At 40.1% G+C, this 23192-nt stretch overlaps 1 protein-coding gene across 1 annotated transcript in view; it reads right to left on the reverse strand.

The window, feature by feature from the left end:
- The window catches only part of SYCP1 (synaptonemal complex protein 1), a 63747-nt gene extending 41209 nt beyond the window's left edge, over nt 1-22538 (reverse strand). The window contains 12 exon segments of the mRNA XM_054025197.1: nt 674-858; nt 2142-2236; nt 4164-4272; nt 5284-5357; nt 13015-13084; nt 15962-16020; nt 18152-18225; nt 18438-18505; nt 19091-19255; nt 20284-20330; nt 20518-20602; nt 22431-22538. Coding sequence (XP_053881172.1) covers nt 674-858; nt 2142-2236; nt 4164-4272; nt 5284-5357; nt 13015-13084; nt 15962-16020; nt 18152-18225; nt 18438-18505; nt 19091-19255; nt 20284-20330; nt 20518-20602; nt 22431-22538 — 1139 coding nt within the window.
- Nucleotides 22539-23192: the final 654 nt, after the last annotated feature.

Consider the following 23192-nt stretch of genomic DNA (forward strand, 5'->3'; position numbering starts at 1 on the left):
AAAAAAAAAATCATGTCCAGATTTTACCCTTAGACCACTATGAATCTGGAGTAACCATAGAAAAGTCAGTGCAGTTACTCCAGATTTACACCAATTTATGTGAGAGACAGTTTCTACTAGTGACATGACATTATAGTGCAATGCAGTCAATCTCCTGAAAAACTCCATTAAAAGAATTGAATAAAATACCCACTTTATAGATCAAATTCTAGTTGTGCTGAGATTAATTTTGATTACCATCAATTACTTCTTGCAAAAAAAAACAAACATTTTAATAACAAATGAAATGAAAGAACATTAAGTAGCACTAAATAGTAATACTATTATATACCCACTGAATGTCCATATCACTACATTTATTATTATTGAATATTTCTATTGCAGTACTGCCTACAGGTCCCAACTGAGATTAGGGACACATTGTGCTAAATACAACATAGACACATTAAAAGAAAGAACCGATCCTAAAAAGCTAAACTATTCAGAAAAAAAAACCCAAAGGATGTGGGAAATTAAGGATGATACTTTACAGGTAGAAAACTGAGGCACAGAGATTAGGTAGTTTACTCAAGGTCACACAGAAAGCTCTACAGAAGAGCTGGGAACTGAACACTGTTAAGTGCCTTAAATCGCAAGATCATCCTTTCACTCTAAATGTAAAAAATTTTTTAACCTATTTTGTTCTCTTTTCAGCAACTCTTTCAAATTAGAAACAGCAATTTCAAATTCTTCAACCACTGAGGCATGCAAAGCCTTAGTTTCTTTAAGTTCTTCCATTTGTGCTTCTTTTTCTACAGTGACTTCAATTAAGGTTTTCATTGCAGTCCGTAATTCGGTTTCTAAACTCTTCTGAGCAGTCTAAATAGAAAGAAGTGTAAAAAAATAAAATTTGTTGTAAATATGTGTAAGATGTTACCCCCCATATTCTTAATGGAAATGTGGTTATGATATAGGTATGACATATCTGAAATGTACTTTATACAAGATGGCTCATATAAGGTCTCATTGGGAAGGTTATGATTTACTGAATGTGTATATCCAATTTGTATGCATGTATCATTTTTGTATCTGAAGCTGGGAATATTGACCATGTCTCTGTATTTCAAATGTGCTACATTGGATGAGGCCAAATAATGTTAGTGGCTTATTGAAGACAATGCACACAAGCATAAGGATTACCCTAGGAACTGTGTGCAATAGAAACCTCTCAGAGATAGCTCTACACAATGGGAACTGTTTGACCCAGGTCACAGCAAAAAAGCTTTCCAGCAAGTGGGGGGGGAGATATAAAAGAGGGACAATGACAACATGAGTGGCCTTACTCTCCCTACAACAACACACCTGAAAATACCTGAAGAACAAAGACTGAACTGTGGGAAGTGCTGGTCCCAGGCTGGAAGGATTTTTAGCCTGTGTAAGAAAACCTGGGAATGCCAAGGCAACTTGTGCCTTAAGAATCTGCCAGCCTGTTTATCACTCAGGGTGAGAATTTGCTAATTTGTATCCTACCTATCTAGTGTGTTAAACTCAGTTTGCGACTTTTGTTTATTTACTAAGGTAATCTGCTTTGTTCTGTTTGCTATCCCTTTAGACACTTAAAATCTACCTTTTGTAGTTAATAAACTTATTTAGTTTATTATTAAACCCAGTTTATGTAATTTCTAAGGGGGGGAGAAGTCGTGCACATCTCTCGTCACATTGAGGAAGAGGGCAGATTTTTATAAGCTTGCACTGTATAAAAAAAATCTGCACAGCGCAAGACAGTATTATTTTGGGTTTATCTCCCAAAAGGGGTGTGCACGTGAGTGCTGGGGGAGTCCTCTCACACAGAGCTGACTTCAGTCTGGCTGTAGCTGGGTGTGGCCCTACCTGTGTGTGTGTGTGCTGCAAGAGGCCGGGGAGCCTAATTCAGCAAAACAGGGAGTGGGAACCCATGCTGGTGGAGAAGGAGAGGTTCAGTGAAATCCTAGTACATCAGGTGGCATCCCAGAAGGGGGGTCCAACTCGTCACAATGTGAAGTAGCAAGCAATTACAATTCAGGGTTTGGATGAAAAGTACTGACAATTGCTTGTACAAATTACACGTTTACCTTATTTATATTACATTTTGATTTGTAAAAAAAAGTTAGAGCAAGTCATACCTCTGTTTTTTGCAGCAAAACTTTAGCTTCTTCCAGTTCTCCCATCAATTGTTTCTGTTTGCTCTGTGATTCTTTTAACATTTCTTTTTGTTGTTCTAAATGACAATTGTTACAGATAAGATATACACTAATGTTTCTAAACATTATGTCATGTACCAAACAATATATTTGATTGTACTCTACAATAATTTGTACGATATATGCCACTTAAATAATTTATCTATCTCAACGGTTTAGAAGAGAGACATGAGACAGCACTGCATACATATCACTTTTCATTATGTAAATATAAAATACAAGGAGTATCATACTTTATATATATTTTATTTATAAAATTTAATTAAATGTACCCATCCTAGGCACAACATGGTATAAAAAAACCCCACCTAACTATAAAACTTACAACCCTCCAAAATAAATATTAATTATTCCTCATCTACCCAACGAATTAGGACTCTCCCCACAATTTTACAAAGCGAAGGAAACAGAAATAACTTCATTACTGATAAAATGATATAATTTTGTGTCAAAATCACTAAAAACATAGCGCTATTTTTAAGAAGTATTTAATTTAATTTAATTAAAAATGGCTGATTAACAGTTAAGAAGACTGAAGTCCTTTCTTTGTCCTTTGCAAGTTTCACTCAAAAACTCATTGACATGTCTCAACCATGAAATGGAAGACCCCTTCTAAAAGCAGTTCAGTTTCCAACTCCATTCAATCCTTTGCCTTTTGCCTGCCTACAAGAATGTCAACTCTAATGCCATCTGTAATGGTATTTTTTGGATATGTGGAAACATGTCCAATAGAGAAGAGTGAAGCCACCATTTATTTCATTGGCTGCTGAACAACTGCTGGAAACTAACAACTTTCAGTAACTAGTGACCTAAGGTGGTCTACACAAAAATTGTACCCTTTTAGCTATATTGGGATAGTTAAAATGGAACTCCTCCCACAGTATGGACACAGTTATACCAGTATAGCTTATTCCTATAATGGAATAAGCTATATTAGTATAAGAGTGTCCACACTAGCAGTAAAAAAAAAAAATAAAAAACGCCACCACAAATAATAATAACTACACCCCCGAAACAAATTATTACATCGGTACAAAAACTATGCGTCCATTATACCGCTACAAAAACTGCTGGCGTATTGAGACAAAAACAGCCTACCATGCTGAACAACATTGTGTCTCAATGTTCTTGTTCTTTCTCATCAATCTGTCTGTATCCATCTGTTGTCTCATTTTATACTTAGATTATGAACTTTTGGGACCAGGGACTATCTTTTCTTTTGTTTGTACAGCACCTAGCACAATGGGGTCCTGGTCCATGACTGGGGCTCTTATTTAATACAATAATAAATAATTGTAGACCAGACCCTAGAGATGAAAGTTTGAACATACTGTTATGGCATAAGGTGCTAATTGTTTGTCCATTAGGGTGTCACTGATCTATAAGTCTATAATTAAAGAGACTGTGTGGATTAAAGCACTGGTCTGGCAGTTACAGCTTTGACACTCCTTTGTACTAAGAAGCAGGTGAACAATGCCAAGGCTCACTTTTCCAGGCCACATGGTCTCAGTGAATAGCCTTGGATTAAGGGTTTCACAGGTGTAATGTGCAGGGGCTGAGGGTGGAAAAAAAAGGACACAGGATGTGTTTAAAAGCAGCTGGGTTTGTTAGCAATTTGAGATTTTCCCTGGGGTGAGAGGAGAGCAAGACAACTGCTTCTTAGGACTGAGACAGGGGCACCTTACCTGAGGTTTCTACAAAAAGTATATGCTTATCCGATGTTTGTTACCAATTCCATTCAAGGAAACAGCACTTGTGTACATTTGGTAAACAAACAAATCACACTAACAAAATACCCAATTCCCGCTTCAAAACAGGAAAGTGATCTGCAAGGCCCCAATTTCCATCAGTGCTCCGCAAAAGAATAACACCACCATGATCAATCTCTAGCTTTTCTGTCTCTTTCACTATTACAAATTATCCTATTTGGATTATAATTGTTACCTGTTGCTTCTTCTAAATCAATAATCTTATCCCTTGATTCCTGCAACTGAACTGTGATGTCTCTCATTTTATTGTCTTTTTCACCACTTTGCACAGTCAAAACTGATAGCTAATGAAGTGAAGAGCAATTACAATATATAAATAACAAGGTCTAGAAAAGATTACTAACTTCATATTATTTTCACATTTGTATGTTATACGCAGGATTAGGATTTCATTACATAACTGTAGAAAAATGAATACTGCTCAAGAAAAAATAGGGAGGCATTAACCAAATGTCCACCAAAAAAAAGTGCTGCAGTCTAGAGACAGCAGATCTGCCATCAAAACTAGAGTGTAAGTTCCAACAGGATGGAGGTGTAGAAACTTATATTTAGGGAGAATGGAGTATCCGTTCAGACTCTCAAGTAGTCTCCTGCTGTCATTTCCTACACTTACAACAGTGCCTGGTCAGACTGCTTGACACTCCTCAGATCCATTCTCCCCATGAACCAACAGGTCCAACTTCTGACCCTTCTCAGATTAAAAAAAAATAAAGAAATAAAACCTTCTTTCCATACTATTGATTACACTCCTAATACCACCACCACAAGTTTCCACAATCTGCCCACCTTCCTTGGCACCCTCAATACCATGACAACACCCTATTCCCTCTTCTAGTCTCAGTATTCCTCTAGTCAGTCCCTGGTCTGATCTGTTTCCTGATCCTTCCTCCCAGCTTCTGCATCATTGTCCTTCCCCCATCTCTTCTTCACCAGCAGATGTGGAATGAACCTTGCTCAAATATGAGGACTGTCAGAACTCAGTACTTATTTTTATGGTGCTTTGTGGTGAAAAAAATAATAGCATATAACTCCCATTAACATTTTAATTCAAACACCACAAAGCAAAAAGCACACAATTTAAATATCACTTATAATAATAATTTTCATCCTTCAAAAGTACAAAATCTTTTACAGACAAAGCACCTTTTAAAGAATTATTTTGGTTTTTCTGCACTCCAACTAAATTAGTCAACAACAACAAAAATCAGTCAAAATTAGTTGAAATTTTTGCTCTATATAATGCAAATTATATTTCCAAATAAAAATGTACAAATTGGACTTTACACTAAACAAACCTGCTTTTCCTTGACATTTATTTCCATTTTGTATTCTTTTTCAAGCTGTTCTACTTTTTCTGCTGCTTCTTTTACTTCAGAAATAAAATAAAGTGAATACTTAGTACTTAAACTAAATATACTTCAAGAAATCAAATATAATTATTTTAAAATATATGTATATTTGTATAGCTTTTTCATTATAGATTTACTGCTGAAGTTATGTTTGAAGTTATGAACCATTAAGAGAAAATATTTTTTGCACTGTCTCTCTACAGATTTATTCCAGTATTATGTAAAATGGGAAGTCAATGAGAATTTCATGTATAGAAATGATGCAAGGCTGGGGACTTAAGTGTAAATAAGCAATTAATGAGCCCAAATTTTTTGCTGGTATAAACCAGTGCAGCTTCATCATATATCAAGAAGGTAACTACAGAAAACAAGCAGTGCCATTGTGGGCTGGGCTCCATAATTACAAAAACAGTGTCTGAAAGATGCTTGTGGTGATATGTACTAATACAAAACCCTAAAACAGAAGTAAAACAAGAACAAAGCTGACAGGCAGCAGCACAGACAGCTGCAGCGGCACAGGAGCCAGCAAACAGAGCTGTAAACAGGGGAGTTTGAGTGGGAGTTTGTGGGGAAGACTAAGAGGAAGGCAGAGGAATAGACAGGCTAGTGAAGGGAGTGTCTGGTGTTCTGGCAGTGTTTTGGTGCTCGTTGGGGGCTTGTTTTGCTGTGGGTGGTGGTGTTTTGGTTTGGTTTGTGTTTCATGGACTAACAGGATTTACGTGGGAAGGCTATGACAGATACAGAGGCAGCAGCGGTAGTGACCCAAGCAGTGGAAGACAATAAAGATGACTGGATGTGGAAGCTGCGGCATGTACATGATCCTGGAGAGGGTACATGAAAAGAGTTTTGTCTGCATGAAGTGCCCCCTGATAGAGCTGATGGAAGAAAAGATCAGAGGATTGGAGATGCAGGTGGACACTCTGCTTGAGTTTAGAAGGGGGTTCAAGCAGATGATGGAGCAAAGACACGAGGAGGCTGAAGGGAAAAGCTCAGACTTGCAGATGGAAGCAGGACAAAAGAACTCTGAGGGGAGATTGCTAGGTGAGGAAAGTGGACAGTGGATGCATGTGACTAAGAGAACCAGGCAGAGGAAAAGATGGGCTAGTGAAGGAGAAATAGAGCTCAGGAACAGGTTTGCGGAGTTGGAAAATGAAGAAGGGGCACAGCAGATGGTCACTGAAGATGAGAGGACAAGGAAGAAGAGAAGAGTAGCTAGTCCTATAGGAAGAGGGGAAGAGTCAATGGAGATAACACCAAATATGAGCCCCAGGAGGATACGGGCTGGGTTACAGAGGATTGCAAGGGAAAATAGGAATCGAGAGGACTTGCAGCCAGAGGGAACAGGGGATACACCGGAGAATTGCACCATCACCAGGAAAAGGCAGGTCTACGTGATTGGGGACTCCTTACTGAGAATAGACAGGCCTGTAACCAGAGCTGATCCAGAGAACAGAAGGGTGTGCTGTCTGCCAGGTGCTAAGATACAGGATGTGGACCTGAGGCTGAAGAGGATCCTAATGGGAGCAGGAAAGAATCCACTGATTGTCCTTCATATGGGAACAAATGATACGGCTAGATTCTCGCTGGAACGTATCAAGGAAGACTAGGCTAGGCTGGGGAAGACACTTAAGGAAATCGAGGCTCAGGTGATCTTCAGTGGGATTCTGCCTGTTCCTAGAGAAGGGCAACAAAGGTGTGACAAGATTATGACGATCAATAGATGACTCAGGCAGTGGTGCTATAAGGAGGGCTTTGAGATGTATGGCCACTGGGAGTCATTCATGGACAGAGGACTGTTCCTCAGGATGGACTTCACTTGAGTAGGGAGGGAAATAGACTTCTAGGATGGAGGTTGGCACAACTGATTAAGAGAGCTTTAAACTAGGAATCTGGGGGAGATGTCCAGGTAATCTCCACACCGGATTTTAACATTGAGAGGGAAGAAAACAAAGTAAGAAAGGATACAGCCGTGGGTAGGAGAATGGACATAAGGAAGAAGGGTAGTGTAGATACCAGTCTACTAGGTGATACTGGCAGTAGAATGTCTGTGCCTAATGGAGTAAAGAATGTGAGCGAAGCCAAACAGCAAAAATTAAGATGTTTGTACACCACTGCGAGGAGCCTAGGTAAAAAAAAAAAAAAAAAATGGAGGAACTAAAGTTACTGGTGCAGGAAGTGAAACCAGATATTACAGGGATAACAGAAACATGGTGGAATAGTAGTCATGACAGGAGTACAGGTATTGAAAGGTATATGCGGTTTAGGAAAGACAGAAATAAAGGCAAAGGTGGTGGAGTAGCATTGTATATCAATGATGAGGTAGACTGTAAAGAAATAAGAAGAGATGGAATGGATAAGACAGAGTCTGTCTGGGCAAAACATCACATTGGGGAAGAAAGCTACTAGAGCCTCTGCTGGGATAGTGCTTGGGGTGTGCTATAGACCGCCGGGATCCGATTTGGATATGGATAGAGACCTCTTTAATGTTTTTAACGAAGTAAATACTAATAGGAATTGTGTGACCATGGGAGACTTTAATTTCCCAGATATAGACTGGAGGAGAAGTGCTAGTAATAATAATATTGCTCAGATTTTCCTGGATGAGATAGCTTATGGATTCCTTCACCAAGTAGTTGCTGAACCAACAAGAGGGGATGTGTGGCAAGGCGACGACTCACGAGCACGGCGCCTCCTGCTGGTCGTCCTGGGAATTAGCTCTTCCAGCCCAAAGCGCCTTCTGCAGGCCGGTGTCTTGCCTGTCGCTGGCCCCCGTGTCCCTCCCGGACCCGGTGCCCCTCTACGTCAGGGTTCTGCCCCAGCAGTAAGCTACAATCTAGGTCCCCCCACCCAGGGGAACCCCAACCCTCTATCCATCTTGCCTCAGTGGCTACTGCCAGTCACCATCTAGCCCCCACTCACTGGGGCAGACTGCAGTCTGTAAACCACTCATCATTGGCAACGTGGGGGTTAGGACCTGCTGCCTTTGCCTATCTCTGGGCTGCCCTTCTGCAGCCCCAGTACCTTTTCATAGGCCCTTTTCAAGGCCTGCAGCCTGAGGTTTTATCAGGCTGGAACTCCCCAGCTCCCTCTGCCCTTTCCCAGCACTGCTCCACTTCAGGTACCCTTCTCAGCTTGCAGGCAGCCAGGTCCTTGTCTCTCAGAAGCCAGAGAGAGAGACTCCCTTTTTGAGCTCCTGGCTCACAGCCCTTTTATAGAGCCAGTTGCAGCCTGATTGGGGCATGGCCCCAGCTATGGCTGTTTCCCAATCAGCCTAGCCTTTTGCATTGGTAGCCCTCTCCAGGGCTGCTTTCATCCCCTGTTCTGTAGGAGTGGGGCAACTGCTCCACTACAGGATGCCATTTAGAAGAAATGGTTGTAGGGGACAACCTTGGTTCGAGCGATCATGAGCTAATTCAGTTCAAACTAAATGGAAGGATAAACAAAAATAGATCTGTGACTAGGGTTTTTGATTTCAAAAGGGTTAACTTTAAAAAAAATAAGGAAATTAGTTAGGGAAGTGGATTGGACTGAAGAACTTGTAGATCTAAAGGCGGAGGAGGCCTGGAATTACTTCAAGTCAAAGTTGCAGAAACTATCAGAAGCCTGCATCCCAAGAAAGGGGAAAACATTCATATGCAGGAGTTGTAGACCAAACTGGATGAGCAAGCATCTCAGAGAGGTGATTAAGAAAAAGCAGAAAGCCTACAAGGAGGGATCAGCAGGGAAAGCTACCTTATTGAGGTCAGAACATGTAGGGATAAAGTGAGAAAGGCCAAAAGCCATGTAGAGTTGGACCTTGCAAAGGGAATTAAAAGTAAAAGGTTCTACAGCCATATAAATAAGAAGAAAACAAAGAAAGAAGAAGTGGGAGCGCTAAACACTGAGGATGGAGTGGAGATTAAGGATAATCTAGGCATGACCCAATACCTAAACAAATACTTTGCCTCAGTCTTTAATGAGGAGCTTAGGGATAATGGTAGGATGACAAATGGGAATGAGGATATGACGGTAGATATTACCACATCCGAGGTAGAAGCCAAACTCAAACAGCTTAATGGGACTAAATCGGGGGGCCCAGATAATCTTCATCCAAGAATATTAAAGGAACTGGCACATGAAATTGCAAGCCCATTAGCAAGAATTTTTAATGAATCTGTAAACTCCGGGGTTGTACCGTATGACTGGAGAATTGCTAACATAATTACTATTTTTAACAAAGGAAAAAAAGGTGATCCAGGTAACTACAGGTCTGTGAGTTTGACATCTGTAGTATGCAAGGTCTTGGAAAAAATTTTGAAGGAGAAAGTAGTTAAGGACATTGAGATCAATGGTAATTGGGACAAAATACAACATGGTTTTACAAAAGGTAGCTCGTGCCAAACCAATCTGAGCTCCTTCTTTGAGAAGGTAACAGATCTTTTAGACAAAGGAAACGCAGTGGATCTAATTTACCTCAATTTCAGTAAGGCATTTGATACGGTTCCACATGGGGAATTATTAGCTAAATTGGAAAAGATGGGGATCAATATGAAAACTGAAAGGTGGATAAGGAACTGGTTAAAGGGGAGACTACAACGGGTCATACTGAAAGGTGAACTGTCAGGCTGGAGGGAGATTACTAGTGGAGTTCCTCAGGGATCGGTTTTGGAACCAATCTTATTTAATCTTTTTATTACTGACCTTGGCACAAAAAGTGGGAATGTGCTAATAAAGTTTGTGGATGACACAAAGCTGGGAGGTATTGCCAATACAGAGAAGGACCGGAATATCATACAGGAAGATCTGGATGACCTTGTAAACTGGAGTAATAGTAATAGGATGAAATTTAATAGTGAAAAGTGCAGGGTCATGCATTTAGGGATTAATAAGAATTTTTGTTATAAGCTGGGGACGCAACACTTGGAAGTAACAGAGGAGGAGAAGGACCTCGGAGTATTGGTTGATCACAGGATAACTATGAGCTGCCAATGTGATATGGCTGTGAAAAAAGCTAAGGCGGTCTTGGGATGCATCAGGCGAGGTATTTCCAGTAGAGATAAGGAGGTGTTAGTACCGTTATACAAGGCACTGGTGAGACCTCATTTGGAATACTGTGTGCAGTTCTGGTCTCCCATGTTTAAGAAGGATGAATTCAAATTGGAACAGGTACAGAGAAGGGCTACTAGGATGATCCGAGGAATGGAAAGGAGACTCAAAGATCTTAGCTTGTTTAGTCTAACCAGAGCCGGCTCAGGCTTTTTTGCTGACCCAAGCGGCAAAGGAGGAAAAAAAAAAAAAGCCGCGATTGGCGGCACTTCGGCGGTGGGTCCTTCAGTCTGAGAGGGACCCGCCACCGAATTGCTGCCGAAGACCCAGATGTGCCGCCCCTTCCCATTGACCGCCCCAAGAACTTGTTTCGTTTGCTGGTGCCAAGAGCCAGCCCTGAGCCTAACCAAAAGAAGGCTGAGGGGAGATATGATTGCTCTCTATAAAAATATCAGAGGGATAAATACCAGGGAGGGAGAGGAATTATTTAAGATCACTACCAATGTGGATACAAGAACAAATGGATATAAACTGGCTATCAGGACGTTTAGACTTGAATTAGACGAAGGTTTCTAACCATCAGAGGAGTGAAGTTCTGGAACAGCCTTCCAAAGGGAGCAGTGGGGGTAAAAAGACATAGCTGGCTTCAAGACTAAGCTTAGAATATCAGGATTGGAAGGGACCTCAGGAGGTCATCTAGTCCAACCCCCTGCTCAAAGAAGGACCAATCCCCAGACAGATTTTTACCCCAGTTCCCTAAATGGCTCCCTCAAGGACTGAACTCACAACCCTGGGTTTAGGAGGCCAATGCTCAAACCACTGAGCTATCCCTCCCCCACAGTTTATGATAAGTTTATGGAGGGGATGGTATGATGGGATAGCCTAATTTTGGCAATTAATTGATCTTTGACTATTAGCGATAAATATGCCCAATGGCCTGTGACGGGATGTTAGATGAGGTGGGATCCGAGTTACTATAGAGAATTCTTTCCTGGGTGTCTGGCTGGTGAATCTTGCTCACATGCTCAGGGTTTAGCTGATCGCCATATTTGGGGTCAGGAAGGAATTTTCCTCCAGGGCAGATTGGCAGAGGCCATGGGGGTTTTTCGGCTTCCTCTGCAACGTAGGGCAAGGGTCACTTGCTGGAGGATTTTCTGCACCATGAAGTCTTTAAACCATAATTTGAGGACTTCAATAGCTCAGACATAGGTTGGGGGTTTGATACAGGAGTGGGTGGGTGAGATTCTGTGGCCTGCGTTATGCAGGAGGTCGGACTAGATGATCATAATGGTCACTTCTAACCTTAAAGTCTATGATTCTATGACAGGAAAATAAATGTATGCAGTGTTGTTGTAGCCATGTTAGTCCCAGTATATTAGAGAGACAAGGTGGGTGAGGCAATATCTTTTATTGGACCAAATTCTGTTGGTGAGAGAAAGAGAGAGATTTCTAGAGCTATACTGCACTCTTTGGGTTTGGAAAATGCACTAAATACCCCAACAACAACTATGTGGGTGAAACAAGACAATCACTATACTCAAATTAACTCTCACAGAAAAATGATAAAAGACAAAAAATATGGTATCATAGAATCATAGGCCTGGAAGGGACCTCGAGAGGTTATCTAGTCCAGGCCCCTGCACTCATAGCAGGGCTAAGTATTATCTAGACCATCCCAGACAGGTGTTTGCTTAACACTTGTGCGTGAACACTTTTCACAAAGCAATTACTTTATATCTGACCTATAAGTCCCCATCCTCATTGGAAACCTGCATAACACCTTCAAAGAATGAACCTGGGAGCTTAAATTCATAATTTTGCTAGATTCTAAAAATCTTGGACTGAATTTATGGCTTATCACAACAATCTGTAACCTACTTACCCCCCAATAACTGGGGTGGTGTTAACAGGCACTTCACCTTCAATGGTCCCTTGAGATGTGTGTTAACTTTTTATGCTAAACAATCTGTCACCGCTTGTATTTAGCTGAACTTGTGATTCTGAGTACAATTCTTCGACCTGAAGAGGAGCTCTGTGCAGCTTGAAAGCTTGTCTCTCTCACCAACAGTATAAAAGATATTACCTCCCTATCTCTCAGGTGAATAATGTTATTTTCAAGCTTTTAGAGCAGTGTTTCTCAACCTGCGGCCCGCTTGCGGCCCAATCAGCACAGAGCTACGGCCCATGTGACATCCTCAGGGCCACAGAGGTAGCATTGGATGTGGCCCACAATGGTAAATAGGTTGAGAACCACTGTTTTAGAGTATTACAAGTATACAGGTTCCAAACCTACTCCCACTATATTAAAGGGAGTTTTGCCATTGACTTTAAGGGGAGTAAGATTAGGCCAAATGAGTACAAAGAATGGTTGAGAATCTTTTTATACCCCTATTTAGAACCTAGTTGACCTTCCTCAGGAATTGTTGCCATATTGTGGAACCAAGTTATGCTGTAATAAGGGCATCTGCTCCCCTTACCACCACATAAGCATGTCCTATAATCATGCTTAACAGTGTGCCTATAACTCATTGGTTCTAATAAATCCCATCATTCCTGCCAAAAGTGCATGTTATGCTATCTCCAAGGATCAAAGAGATTGTTACATATACAGAGTACATTATGAGTATTGTAAACATTAGGCAGAATTCTCACATTTAAAACACATTTCCAATCTGGAGTTCTCTGCTTGCACACGAAGTTCTTCAAAAGCCAATATCATTCTCTAAAAAATAAAATATAGCAATAAATGTTCACAGACAAATGATTTCCTATAATGAAAAAGGAATGTACATACCATTTAAAAATATGCAGTATTATAAGCCAATGGTAATGTTTCCAGATTAAAAAATACTTTGTTAAAACAGAGTTACAGTTGTAAACAGACAGCTATTAATTTAAATCAATATTATTAGAACACTAATTATTTTAAAAATTAGAAATTCAAGTAATTCCATACTTAGATGGTAAGTTCTTTAGAGCAGGGACCATCTTTTTGCTAGCTATTTGTACAGTGTTTAACATAATGGAGCCCTGGTGCACAACATGGGGTGCCTAGGTGCTATCACAGTACAAATAATAAATAAAAGTCAAAGGTTAAAAAGACAAACATTTAACTTAACTATTTTAATATCATATTCTCTACCCCAGATAAAAATGCCTTTCCCTTCTCATTGACAAATATTCAAAATTCTCACTATATCCCCACGGAACTTCAGAAAAAAACTTAAGGTCAAATGTACCTTGCAAGACTCTACTGATAGTTTTACAATTACTTTGTTTAAAATACCAAAGTCCAGACAAAAAATTGTGCAAGAGAACTTAATACCTCCCTAATCTTCCACATTTACTCATCTGTTCCTCCACAAAATATATTAAGGGTTTGTCTACACTACCACTTAAGTTGATGTAACTTAGTCATTCAGGGATGTGAAAAAGCCACCCCCCTGAGCGACGTAATTTCCATCGACTTAAAGTGGCATATACACCATGCTATGTCAGCGGGAGACACTCTCATGCCAACATAGCTTCCACCTCTCGCTGGGGTGGAGTACTTATGACGACAGGAGAGTGCATAGTGCGGTAGTGTAGACCAGCCTTAAGACTAAATGTTCACTCTACTTACTATGCTGTACTTAAAACTGGTGTATATTTTCAATTCTTATGTCATAATATAATTGTATTGCACCTTATAATGTTTGTAAGCATGTTTTGTATGAACACGTATACATTTTTCAAATAAAGTTCTTTATGTTAAAAAAAACACCACCAACCGACTAGAACAAACTCTTATAATTATGTTCTTATCAAAGACTTGGGCACTTGGCACCAGTAGCTGCCCAAGTGACAATGGAAGGGAATGCTGGAGAGACTGTGGGAATAATTCTTGTTTTATTTTTATAAACAATCCACGTGACTCAGTTTTACTTTGTATTGTTACCCACTAGGTGCAAAGAGGTTAACTTCTCCCCAGACACAGAGAAGCGAGACATAAGTGGATGTCACCCTTGAGAGACAATGGGAGACCCAATGACTGAAAATTAACTTTTAACTGTCTGGGAGACAAGGAAGGCTGCATCTACAACAGGGGTAGGCAACCTATGGCACGCCTACCACCTTCGGCACGCGAGCTGATTTTCAGTGCCACTCACACTGCCTGAGTCCTGGCCACTGGTCCAGGGGTTCTGCATTTTAATTTAATTTTAAATAAAGCTTCTTAAACATTTTAAAAACCTTATTTACTTTACATACAACAATAGTTTAGTTATATATTATAGACTTAGAGAAAGAGACCTTCTAAAACAGTTTAAAATGTATTACTGGCATGCGAAACCTTAAATTAGAGTGAATAAATGAAGACTCGGCACACCACTTCTGAAAGGCTGCTGACCCCTGATCTATAAGGTGCAACTAGAATGGTTTTTGAGACTTGCTGCTGCCCAGAGCAGCGAGACAGGTTCAGAGAGAGTGAGACTAGGATAGATTCAAGGATGTCATGGAACAGTGCACAGTTGTTTTCTGCCAATATAGACTCTGTTAAGTTTTCCATGATGATCTAAGGACTCTCAAATGTGGTGTTCCAACTGACTAATAAATGCCGGCTTGTTTTGAAAAGGCTACCCTCTGTCACTGCAAATACTGGTTATATTGCTCCATACAGTAGTGGAAGTTTCTAAAAGGAGTCTGAACTTGTTCAGACTTGCTGTAGAACCACAGAGAAAAATCAAGAGTGCTGGCGCCTAAAGGCCCAGCCTCGGAGTTGTATCAGGGATGGTCTAGACGGTATTTGGTCCTGCCATGCGGGCAGGGGACTGGACTCGATGACCTCTCGAGGTCCCTTCCAGTCCTAGAATCTATGAATCTATGAACTGTGGGTCTCACCCTTGTAAAAAGCAAAGGGCTTGGCAAAAAATAGTGATACTCCAAAGAAACTGTATAAAGGCTGGGGCTATAAGGATCCCGGGATTTGGGTCCTCAGTTTTGGCAGGTCTACAACCCAGGGTTTTTTTGTTTGTTTGTTTGGGGGGGGGGGCTGGGTCTCAGACAGTCCCTTGTCGCCACCAGTGAAGACAGACAAAGCAGTATCTCACTAGTCCTAGAAGATCAGGACTCACAGGAAGGTCCTATTGGAATGCCCAAGGCCTAGAGCCATCTGATTGGCTCACACCCACTACTTACACCAGGAAGTGTCCCAGGCAGGGCTGTCCGAGCAACTGTGCAGACTCTTTGATGATGCTGCAACAGACCTTACTCTTCTCTGTCTTCTGCAATCTGCATCCATCCTTGTTCCTAGTTCCACTCAACTCTTGTCCTGTTCCTGATCCCTATCTTGCTCCTTCCCTTGTTTTTAAGTTCCTGCCTTCTTCCTGATCCTTGCTTCATCTCTGGTTCCTGCCCCTATACCTTGTTCTAACAGCCCTATCAATCCTGTCTCTGATCCCCAGCTTGTTTTCTGCTCCGGTCTTTGACCCCCAATTACCAAATCTCCTGTAGATCAATGACAAATGTGTTTTGTATTTAAGAAAATCTCAGCATTCACTTCAACTCAATTCAGCTGTTTAAATGTAGAGTATTTTGAAACCTCTTACAATCAATCACTTACCTCAATATTATTATTAAGTGCCATATATAGATGTCTGGTTTCTTCTCTTTCATGTTCATCTGTCAAAATAAAAATATTTTGAACAAAATTTTACTTTTAGGATATGCATAACTATACAGCAATAAATGTAATATACAAGGGCATATTAGATTCTACATATGATTTTAAAAAAAGTTTTGCCCAAGCATTTCAATACACAGTGCATCAAGAATTAAAACACGGATATGGTGATCCTGCTTTTTCTCATCATTTTACCAAAATGTCTGCAAAAATATTGTTGGCAAATGTTATGCAATGCAGAAAAAGTGTATTCTCCATCTAAGTAGCATTTCAGATCAGTTTACATGGCTTCATTCTGAATTCCACTTCTTCCAGACAGAATGACAGGCTAGATGTAAATCCAGGATCAAACAGTATAAGCATATTATCATTTTTATTGTTATAACAGATTCTGATACATCAATACACAGTGACAGCAGGAGTATCAAAGTTGATAATTCCTTGAGTAGCCCCACTGAAATCCACTTTGTTTCACTGAGACTACTTGAGGAATAAGGAGGTCAAGTGATATGGTCACATCATTATACATGCTAGTAGTGCCGCATACAACTAGATATTTCTGAATCGAGCATTTATATATATTTATTTACTTCATGGATCACCCCCTCAACCTAACCATTGTTAGTTGGCCAATTTCTAACAACCATCATGGCAGAAATGAGTCTTGAGCGGGTAGTTATTTTAAAGATAAATTCAGGAAAGGTGTTCCATATGTAAGAAATGGCATAGAAGAAAGTGTGAAGACACTTCTGAGAAAATCAGTCAAATGGACCATCAAGACTGACATTGTTGGTAAAGACGAGGGAACATGAGGCTGATGTGATAAACGACAAGAACAGATAACTAAGATGAGGCAACATTGTGAAAGGCCTTGAAGGTGAGAACAAAACATTTGAATTTGATGCAATGGAAAACTTGGTCAGCAAAGAGATCCAAAGAGGTTTGTGTGATATAGTTAGTGCAACAGGCAAAGAAGATTATTTTAGCACCTTTGTTTTGTATGGACTAAAGGGGGATGATGTCAATGTTTTAGCTGTGTGAACAGAAAGAAAAGATCTTATTTTAGAAATGTTATGAAGGAAAATACAGCAGGATTCGCACCTGACCTATATGTGAGCACAAGGGAAATAAAAGAGTCAAAGTTAATGTGCCAGAATGACCAATCACACTGCTGTGGTAGCTAAGCACCTTACAAAAATGTCATGGGTTCCCCATATAGCATAATCAATACTGATTTTTTGTTCTGCCCTGTCTTCCATTGCTGTAGAAGGAAGAATATATTTTTACATTTTTATTATTGAGGGAATGCTATGATGCAAGGTTTAGTCTTGCATTTTATCCTATATGAGGCAAGATGCAGGTCATCCTCTTCTCTTGTGAAAAGAGGTTTCAAAGCCATGAGACAACTCTTAAAAAAATCTCTGCATCTTGCGCTTAAGACTTTCACCCTTGTAGCTGACACAGCAGTCATGAAAGATAATGGTCAACAACGGGGCTACTCACAGTAGTAAAGTTAAATGTGTAAATATGTGCAGGATTGAGGCCAGAGAAACAGAGCAACTCTCCAGTGGTGTGGGTTCAGCAACATTGAGGGTTTTGAAGATTAATCCAGATCAAATTCAAGATTATAGTTCTAAAGTCCCAATTCAGGAAAATACTTAAGCACATGCATAATTTTAAGTACTTAAATTGAATTTAATGGGACTATTAAATTTACACATATGCTTAAATACCTTCCTGGATGAATGTCTAAATGGGTAGCCAATGTAATGTACAGAATACTAGAGTGATGCACTTATTTTGTTCTGCATTGTTTAGGAATCAAGCTGCCCCAAACAGGTCAATGTTGCTTCCGATGAATATGCCAAAGAAAAGGTTGGGAGACATAAATGTATAACTCTTTAACAACCTTGTTGCCTTTGGGGAAAAAAAACCCTCTGAAATTAAGACCACAAAACTAATAGCTATTAAGTCTATGGCTTATTTTCTACAGAAAACTTCATCTTAGTGAGATAAGCCATGCACAATTTATTCAAACTACACTAGAATCCATGCCAGCAGAAAGAAAGCTTTTTCTCCCATGCAGCAGTGTGCATTTACAAATGTAAAACAATATCTAAATATATTTACATTTGTTGGACTTCTCTGTGGATCGAGCACAGGTTTCCTTGAGCAGATTACACAGATGTCTTGTTGCACTGTTTCTGAAAGAAGAAATAGCTATTTTATTATTATTATTTACATAATATTACAGGGGTGCATAGTATTTTGCAGATATAAAAACGACAAGGTCCTTGTCTTGAGAAGCTCTGCAATCTAATGTCTTTCTTCAGTGCAATTATTTAAAATTATAAATAAAAATGAGAAGTGTTCAGTATGAAATTTTTTTCTATAATATTTTATTCATATTACTTACTCTTGTAGAAGATCTTTATTTTCACATATCTCATCTTCCAATTTCAAACTCAGTTTTTCATTTTCAAACTAATTTTATAAGAGACACAATTAAAAAATTAGTTATTCAAAATACACTTATTATCTAGCTCCATTTCTTTTCAAATCTCACCTGATAATATATTTTTATGTGCTGTTAATTATACCTCTTATTTTTTCTCTCTGCGCTGTTATTTCAGTCTGACTGCAATATTTAACTCTGAACCATGTTTTGTGATACAGTTTGTATGAAAGAGGGAATAAACATATCAAGTTTCACTGTACTCTTTTTTCAAGTTACAGAGAAGCTTCATTTCCACATGTTAATTACATTCTTATTTTTTCTTTGTATATATTAACTCCTTTTTTTCTTTCAAAACAAACGTTCATTATTGAAAGGATAAGTTTTTACATTTTACAATTAAAAAGTGAAGTTTTGCTTGTAAAAAGGTGAAGCTGTTGGATCAATTAGACAGTCACATTTTTTCCACATGAGATTAATTGCTTAAAATATTTTTGTGAGCTGTGAATCATTATTGAATATTAAATTATATCAGAAATCCAAATTATGTGTGTTTACTCAGAAAGTTTTTATTCTTAAAAATATATTTTGAGGTATCCTATACAGAAACTTGCCTGTAACTCTTGAATAGCTTTACGTTGTGCTTCAATAATCTTTTTATTTTCTTGCAGTTTTCTCTCCTTCTGCTTCAGTTCAGATTCTACTGTCAGTTTCCACCTCTTGATCTTTTCAGCCTCTTTGTAGAGTTTTGAATAAAGCTCATGCATTGTCTCTATATTCTATTGAAACAGGTTTCACAATTTAATCTGAAATGCTGTTTAATTAAAAATATTCTACACACGTCTCTTAGAAATATCATAAGAATTCATATTTCTTTAATAAATTGCAAAGCAAGCTGCTCTAGGGACCAAAGTTTAAACTGATTAAATTTGGTAGCACCATTGATGCATTATTCTGAATGCTTACAGCAGCCACTAAAACCACTGTGTACCAATTTGTTTCATGGAATAAGAAATAACAAAAAAGGCATAATTACAATACAATAAAAATAAGGGAAAATTATCCTAACATACTCAGATCTTCTAACATAGCTGAAGGCAAATCCTGGCAGTCATGGATGATTACACAGGGTCAAATCCAGGCCCCACTAAAGTAAATGGGAGTTTTGTTACTAATTTCATTAAGGCCAGGATTTCACCCACTAGGTTTCCCACACCAAGTTCCAATGCCCAAAAGTCCAGACATTGGGAGTGAAATCAGTAGGACTCCAGAGAGCATATCCAAGAATTCCTATGTTTTTTCTGCAGTAGAGGGTCTTTATGTTCTGTTAATTATATCAGTCAATTAAGAACTCTAAAAAGAACTGAAGAGCACCACACAAGAAATGTAAAAAGGGACAAAGAGTCCTGTGGCACCTTATAGACTAACAGATGTATTGGAGCATAAGCTTTCGTGGGTGCATCTGACGAAATGGATATTCACCCACAAAAGCTTTAACTGGGGGAAATGGGCTGAAAGTACAGTACTGTCATTCAGTTTTTCAGTAGTTCATGCTAGTAAATTATTTGGTGTTTCCATAGATTGTACTATGTATAAGTAGAAGGCTGTCTAATGGTTAGTGTACTAGCCTAGGACTTTGGAGACCAGAGTTCAATTCCCTTCTCTGTCATTCAGTGACTGTACCTTTGTTTCCTCATGTGTTAAACACTACTTGCCTACCTCACAGGAGCATTGTGAGTGTGGATAAATACATTAAAGATTGTGAGGTGCTGAGATACTAGATTCACAGTCTGTACACTTAACTGACCTCTTCTTCTACCCCAGGCAAAAAATTTATTTTCTGTGAAACAGGATCTGAAAAAGATATTTTGATAAGTATTTTTTCTAAATAAATTTGTATAACATATAATATAATAGCTTAAAACTATGTTACAATATTTAGAAGTGTCTTCTTAGAAGACATTAAAAAGTGCATATAACTAGAAACTTAAATTTAAAGAGACTATTGTACAAGATGATGTAATACCTTTTTTGGCCTTACCTGGATCTGTGACTTCACCATGGCTTGGTGTACTTGTCATTACAAAAGGCAAACTAAAATAATCTTCTGTGCACTTGTTAAAAACCTGGAAAATTTTAAAAATTAGTTTGTTAAGGTATATCTGAAGGCTGGGAGTGCCAATCCCAGAACAATACTATAGCTAAGGCTCTGTTCAAAATTTATTTTCCATTCCCTGTAACATTCTCAGAAAATGTGTGATGAAATTTCACAACCTAAATCTTACCTTATAAATCAATTTTTCATTTTTAGAAAATACCATAGAAATCTGATATGAGCATACCTGATCTCAAATGCTTTTAAAAACTGAGCATATCTGGAACTGATCAGTACTTGAATAAGAGACCCCAATAAGAAAAAATAATATGTTGAACCTATGTATATTTATGCAATAATAGACAATTGAGCTTGTGCAGGCCTCAACTAGTACTACTGACTGACAGAATATGAAATAGTTCATAATCCAATTGCTTTCAATGGGACTATTTGTCAAGTAAGGTACTATTCAGGGTGAATAAGGATATCTGAATATGGCCTTGACATTTTATAATCCCTGGATCATTTTCTGTATTCTAAATTATCCACAATAGACTTTGCAACTTTTATTTCTCGTTGGCTGAATATCTATTTTTTTTTTCTGTCATTGTTCTCAAATTATTGTAGCTTTCTGTAAAAAACAATATTGGGGGGGATGAAATTTTTCATTCTTGTTCTTAGGAGAAATATTACCATTTTTGGAAATTCTGGTAACATTATTTTTAGTTGTTTTGGAGCTATAGTTAGGCTTGGAAGGATTATATTATCAATAAGAGTCAATTTCAGCATACACACACAAACCAACTAAAAAAATATTTCCACCTATAATCATCAACATTTATAAATAGGCAAAGTAAGAAAAACACTGCTTATTTGTTTGATTTCTGTATTTTGTATATTTCTACATGAGATACTGATAATGTTTTAATGGCTATAAATCTTTAACTTCTTGAATTTCAACATCTATTGTGACTAAATATTTACTGTCGAACCCCTCAGGTTCCCACAACGATGAAACTTTAAATCTATAAAAATGGAAAAAAATGCTTAAAACTAATTATTATCCATCAAAATTATTTAAAAAAATAAACAAACCAAATTCTGCCAAGCCTAGCTATAACCATAATTCTCCCTGCAGCTTTCAGAGTGCAACAGGTGTAACCTTCCAGGTGCATTATTCGGTGTATGTGTATGGGTTTTCAACCTTTTTCTTTCTGAGGCTCTCCTCTTCCCCTCCCATGCTATACAAGTTCCCTGGTCCACTTGTGCCACTGCAACAGTTTTTCAGTAGATTAATAGCCAGGGGCGGTGTTAGGGGGTAGCTAGCAGAGCTATTGCCCAGGACCTCACGCCACAGGGAGGCCCCACAAAGCTAAGTTGCTCAGGCTTCAGCTTCAGCCAGGAGCATCGGGGCTCAAGATTCAGCCCTCGGCTCCTGTGAGTCTAACACTTGTCCTGCTCTTTGGTTTATTTTGGCAGAGGCCCTGAAACCTGCTCGCAGCCCCCTTAGGGACCCTGGGCTCCTGGTTGAAACCGGGTTGCCAACCCTCCAGGATTGTCCTGGCCTCTCCAGGAAGTACATATTAATAGTCAATTAAATATTAGGTCATGGGATGAAACCTCCAGGCATACGTCCAACCAGAGTTGGCAACCCTAGATGAGAACCACTCTCATAAAAGTACTTCAGTTAGGCTGGCCTGGAGCGTCAATGTAGAAGTGACACTGACACTATGAGACACGAATAGTGCCTGACAAGGGCCTTGGACTCCTCTCCAGGAACAGGACTTCGAGCCCCAGAAGGGCCCGCGCCCGGGCAGACCGCGGCCAAGCAGCGGCCGTTTGGTCCGTACCGCCTTTACCTGACGGGATCCATCGTCCCGGGCGCTCGCCTGCGGCTTCACGGCAGACACTTGGCCGCCGCTCAGCCTGGGTGGCACGAACAGGGTAAAGGGCTTTTCTTTTTCCATTTCCCCGGGCCCCGCAGCATGAGAACCCGGGGCTCAAAGGCACAGGGGCCGCCACCCCCGAGCGCAGCGGCGGACGGCCGCGCGAGCCAGAGGGAGACGGAAAAGGCGGGAAGCGCGAGCCTGGGGGGGGGGGGGGGGGGGGAGCGCGTGCTGCCCGCGCGGCGCGGGGACAGCGGGGCGGGGGCACTGTGCAGCGGGGGCTGTGTGGGGAGCCCCCGGCGCGGTGTGACGCGGCGCGCGCTGGCCGCAGCCTGGCCCCCGGCGCGGGGAGGGCTCAAGTGGACCCACGCAGGCGGGGCAGAAGACACCGGGACGCCCCCTTCACACCTCAGCCTTGTTTGGAAACAGATGGACCCCGGGGCCTGCCCTGAGAAGGGCGTAGCGCTCAGATAGAGCTAGGGTGACCAGACAGCAAAAATGAAAAATTGGGATGGGGGTGGGGGGTAATAGGAGCCGATATAAGAAAAAGACCCAAAAATCGGGACTGTCCCTATAAAATCGGGACATCTGGTCACCCTAGATAGAGCAGCCGCCTCTGCTCCCCTATTCCCTGCCTCGCAGCAGCAACTCCCCGCAGGGCAAAGGTGGCTTGGAATCCCTGCCCGCCTCAAACCTTCTCCCTGGGATCTTAGGGTTGCTCTGTGCCACTCATGT

This window comes from Malaclemys terrapin, chromosome 4 (assembly GCF_027887155.1).
Source record: "Malaclemys terrapin pileata isolate rMalTer1 chromosome 4, rMalTer1.hap1, whole genome shotgun sequence".
In the NCBI taxonomy this organism is placed as follows: Eukaryota; Metazoa; Chordata; order Testudines; family Emydidae; genus Malaclemys; species Malaclemys terrapin.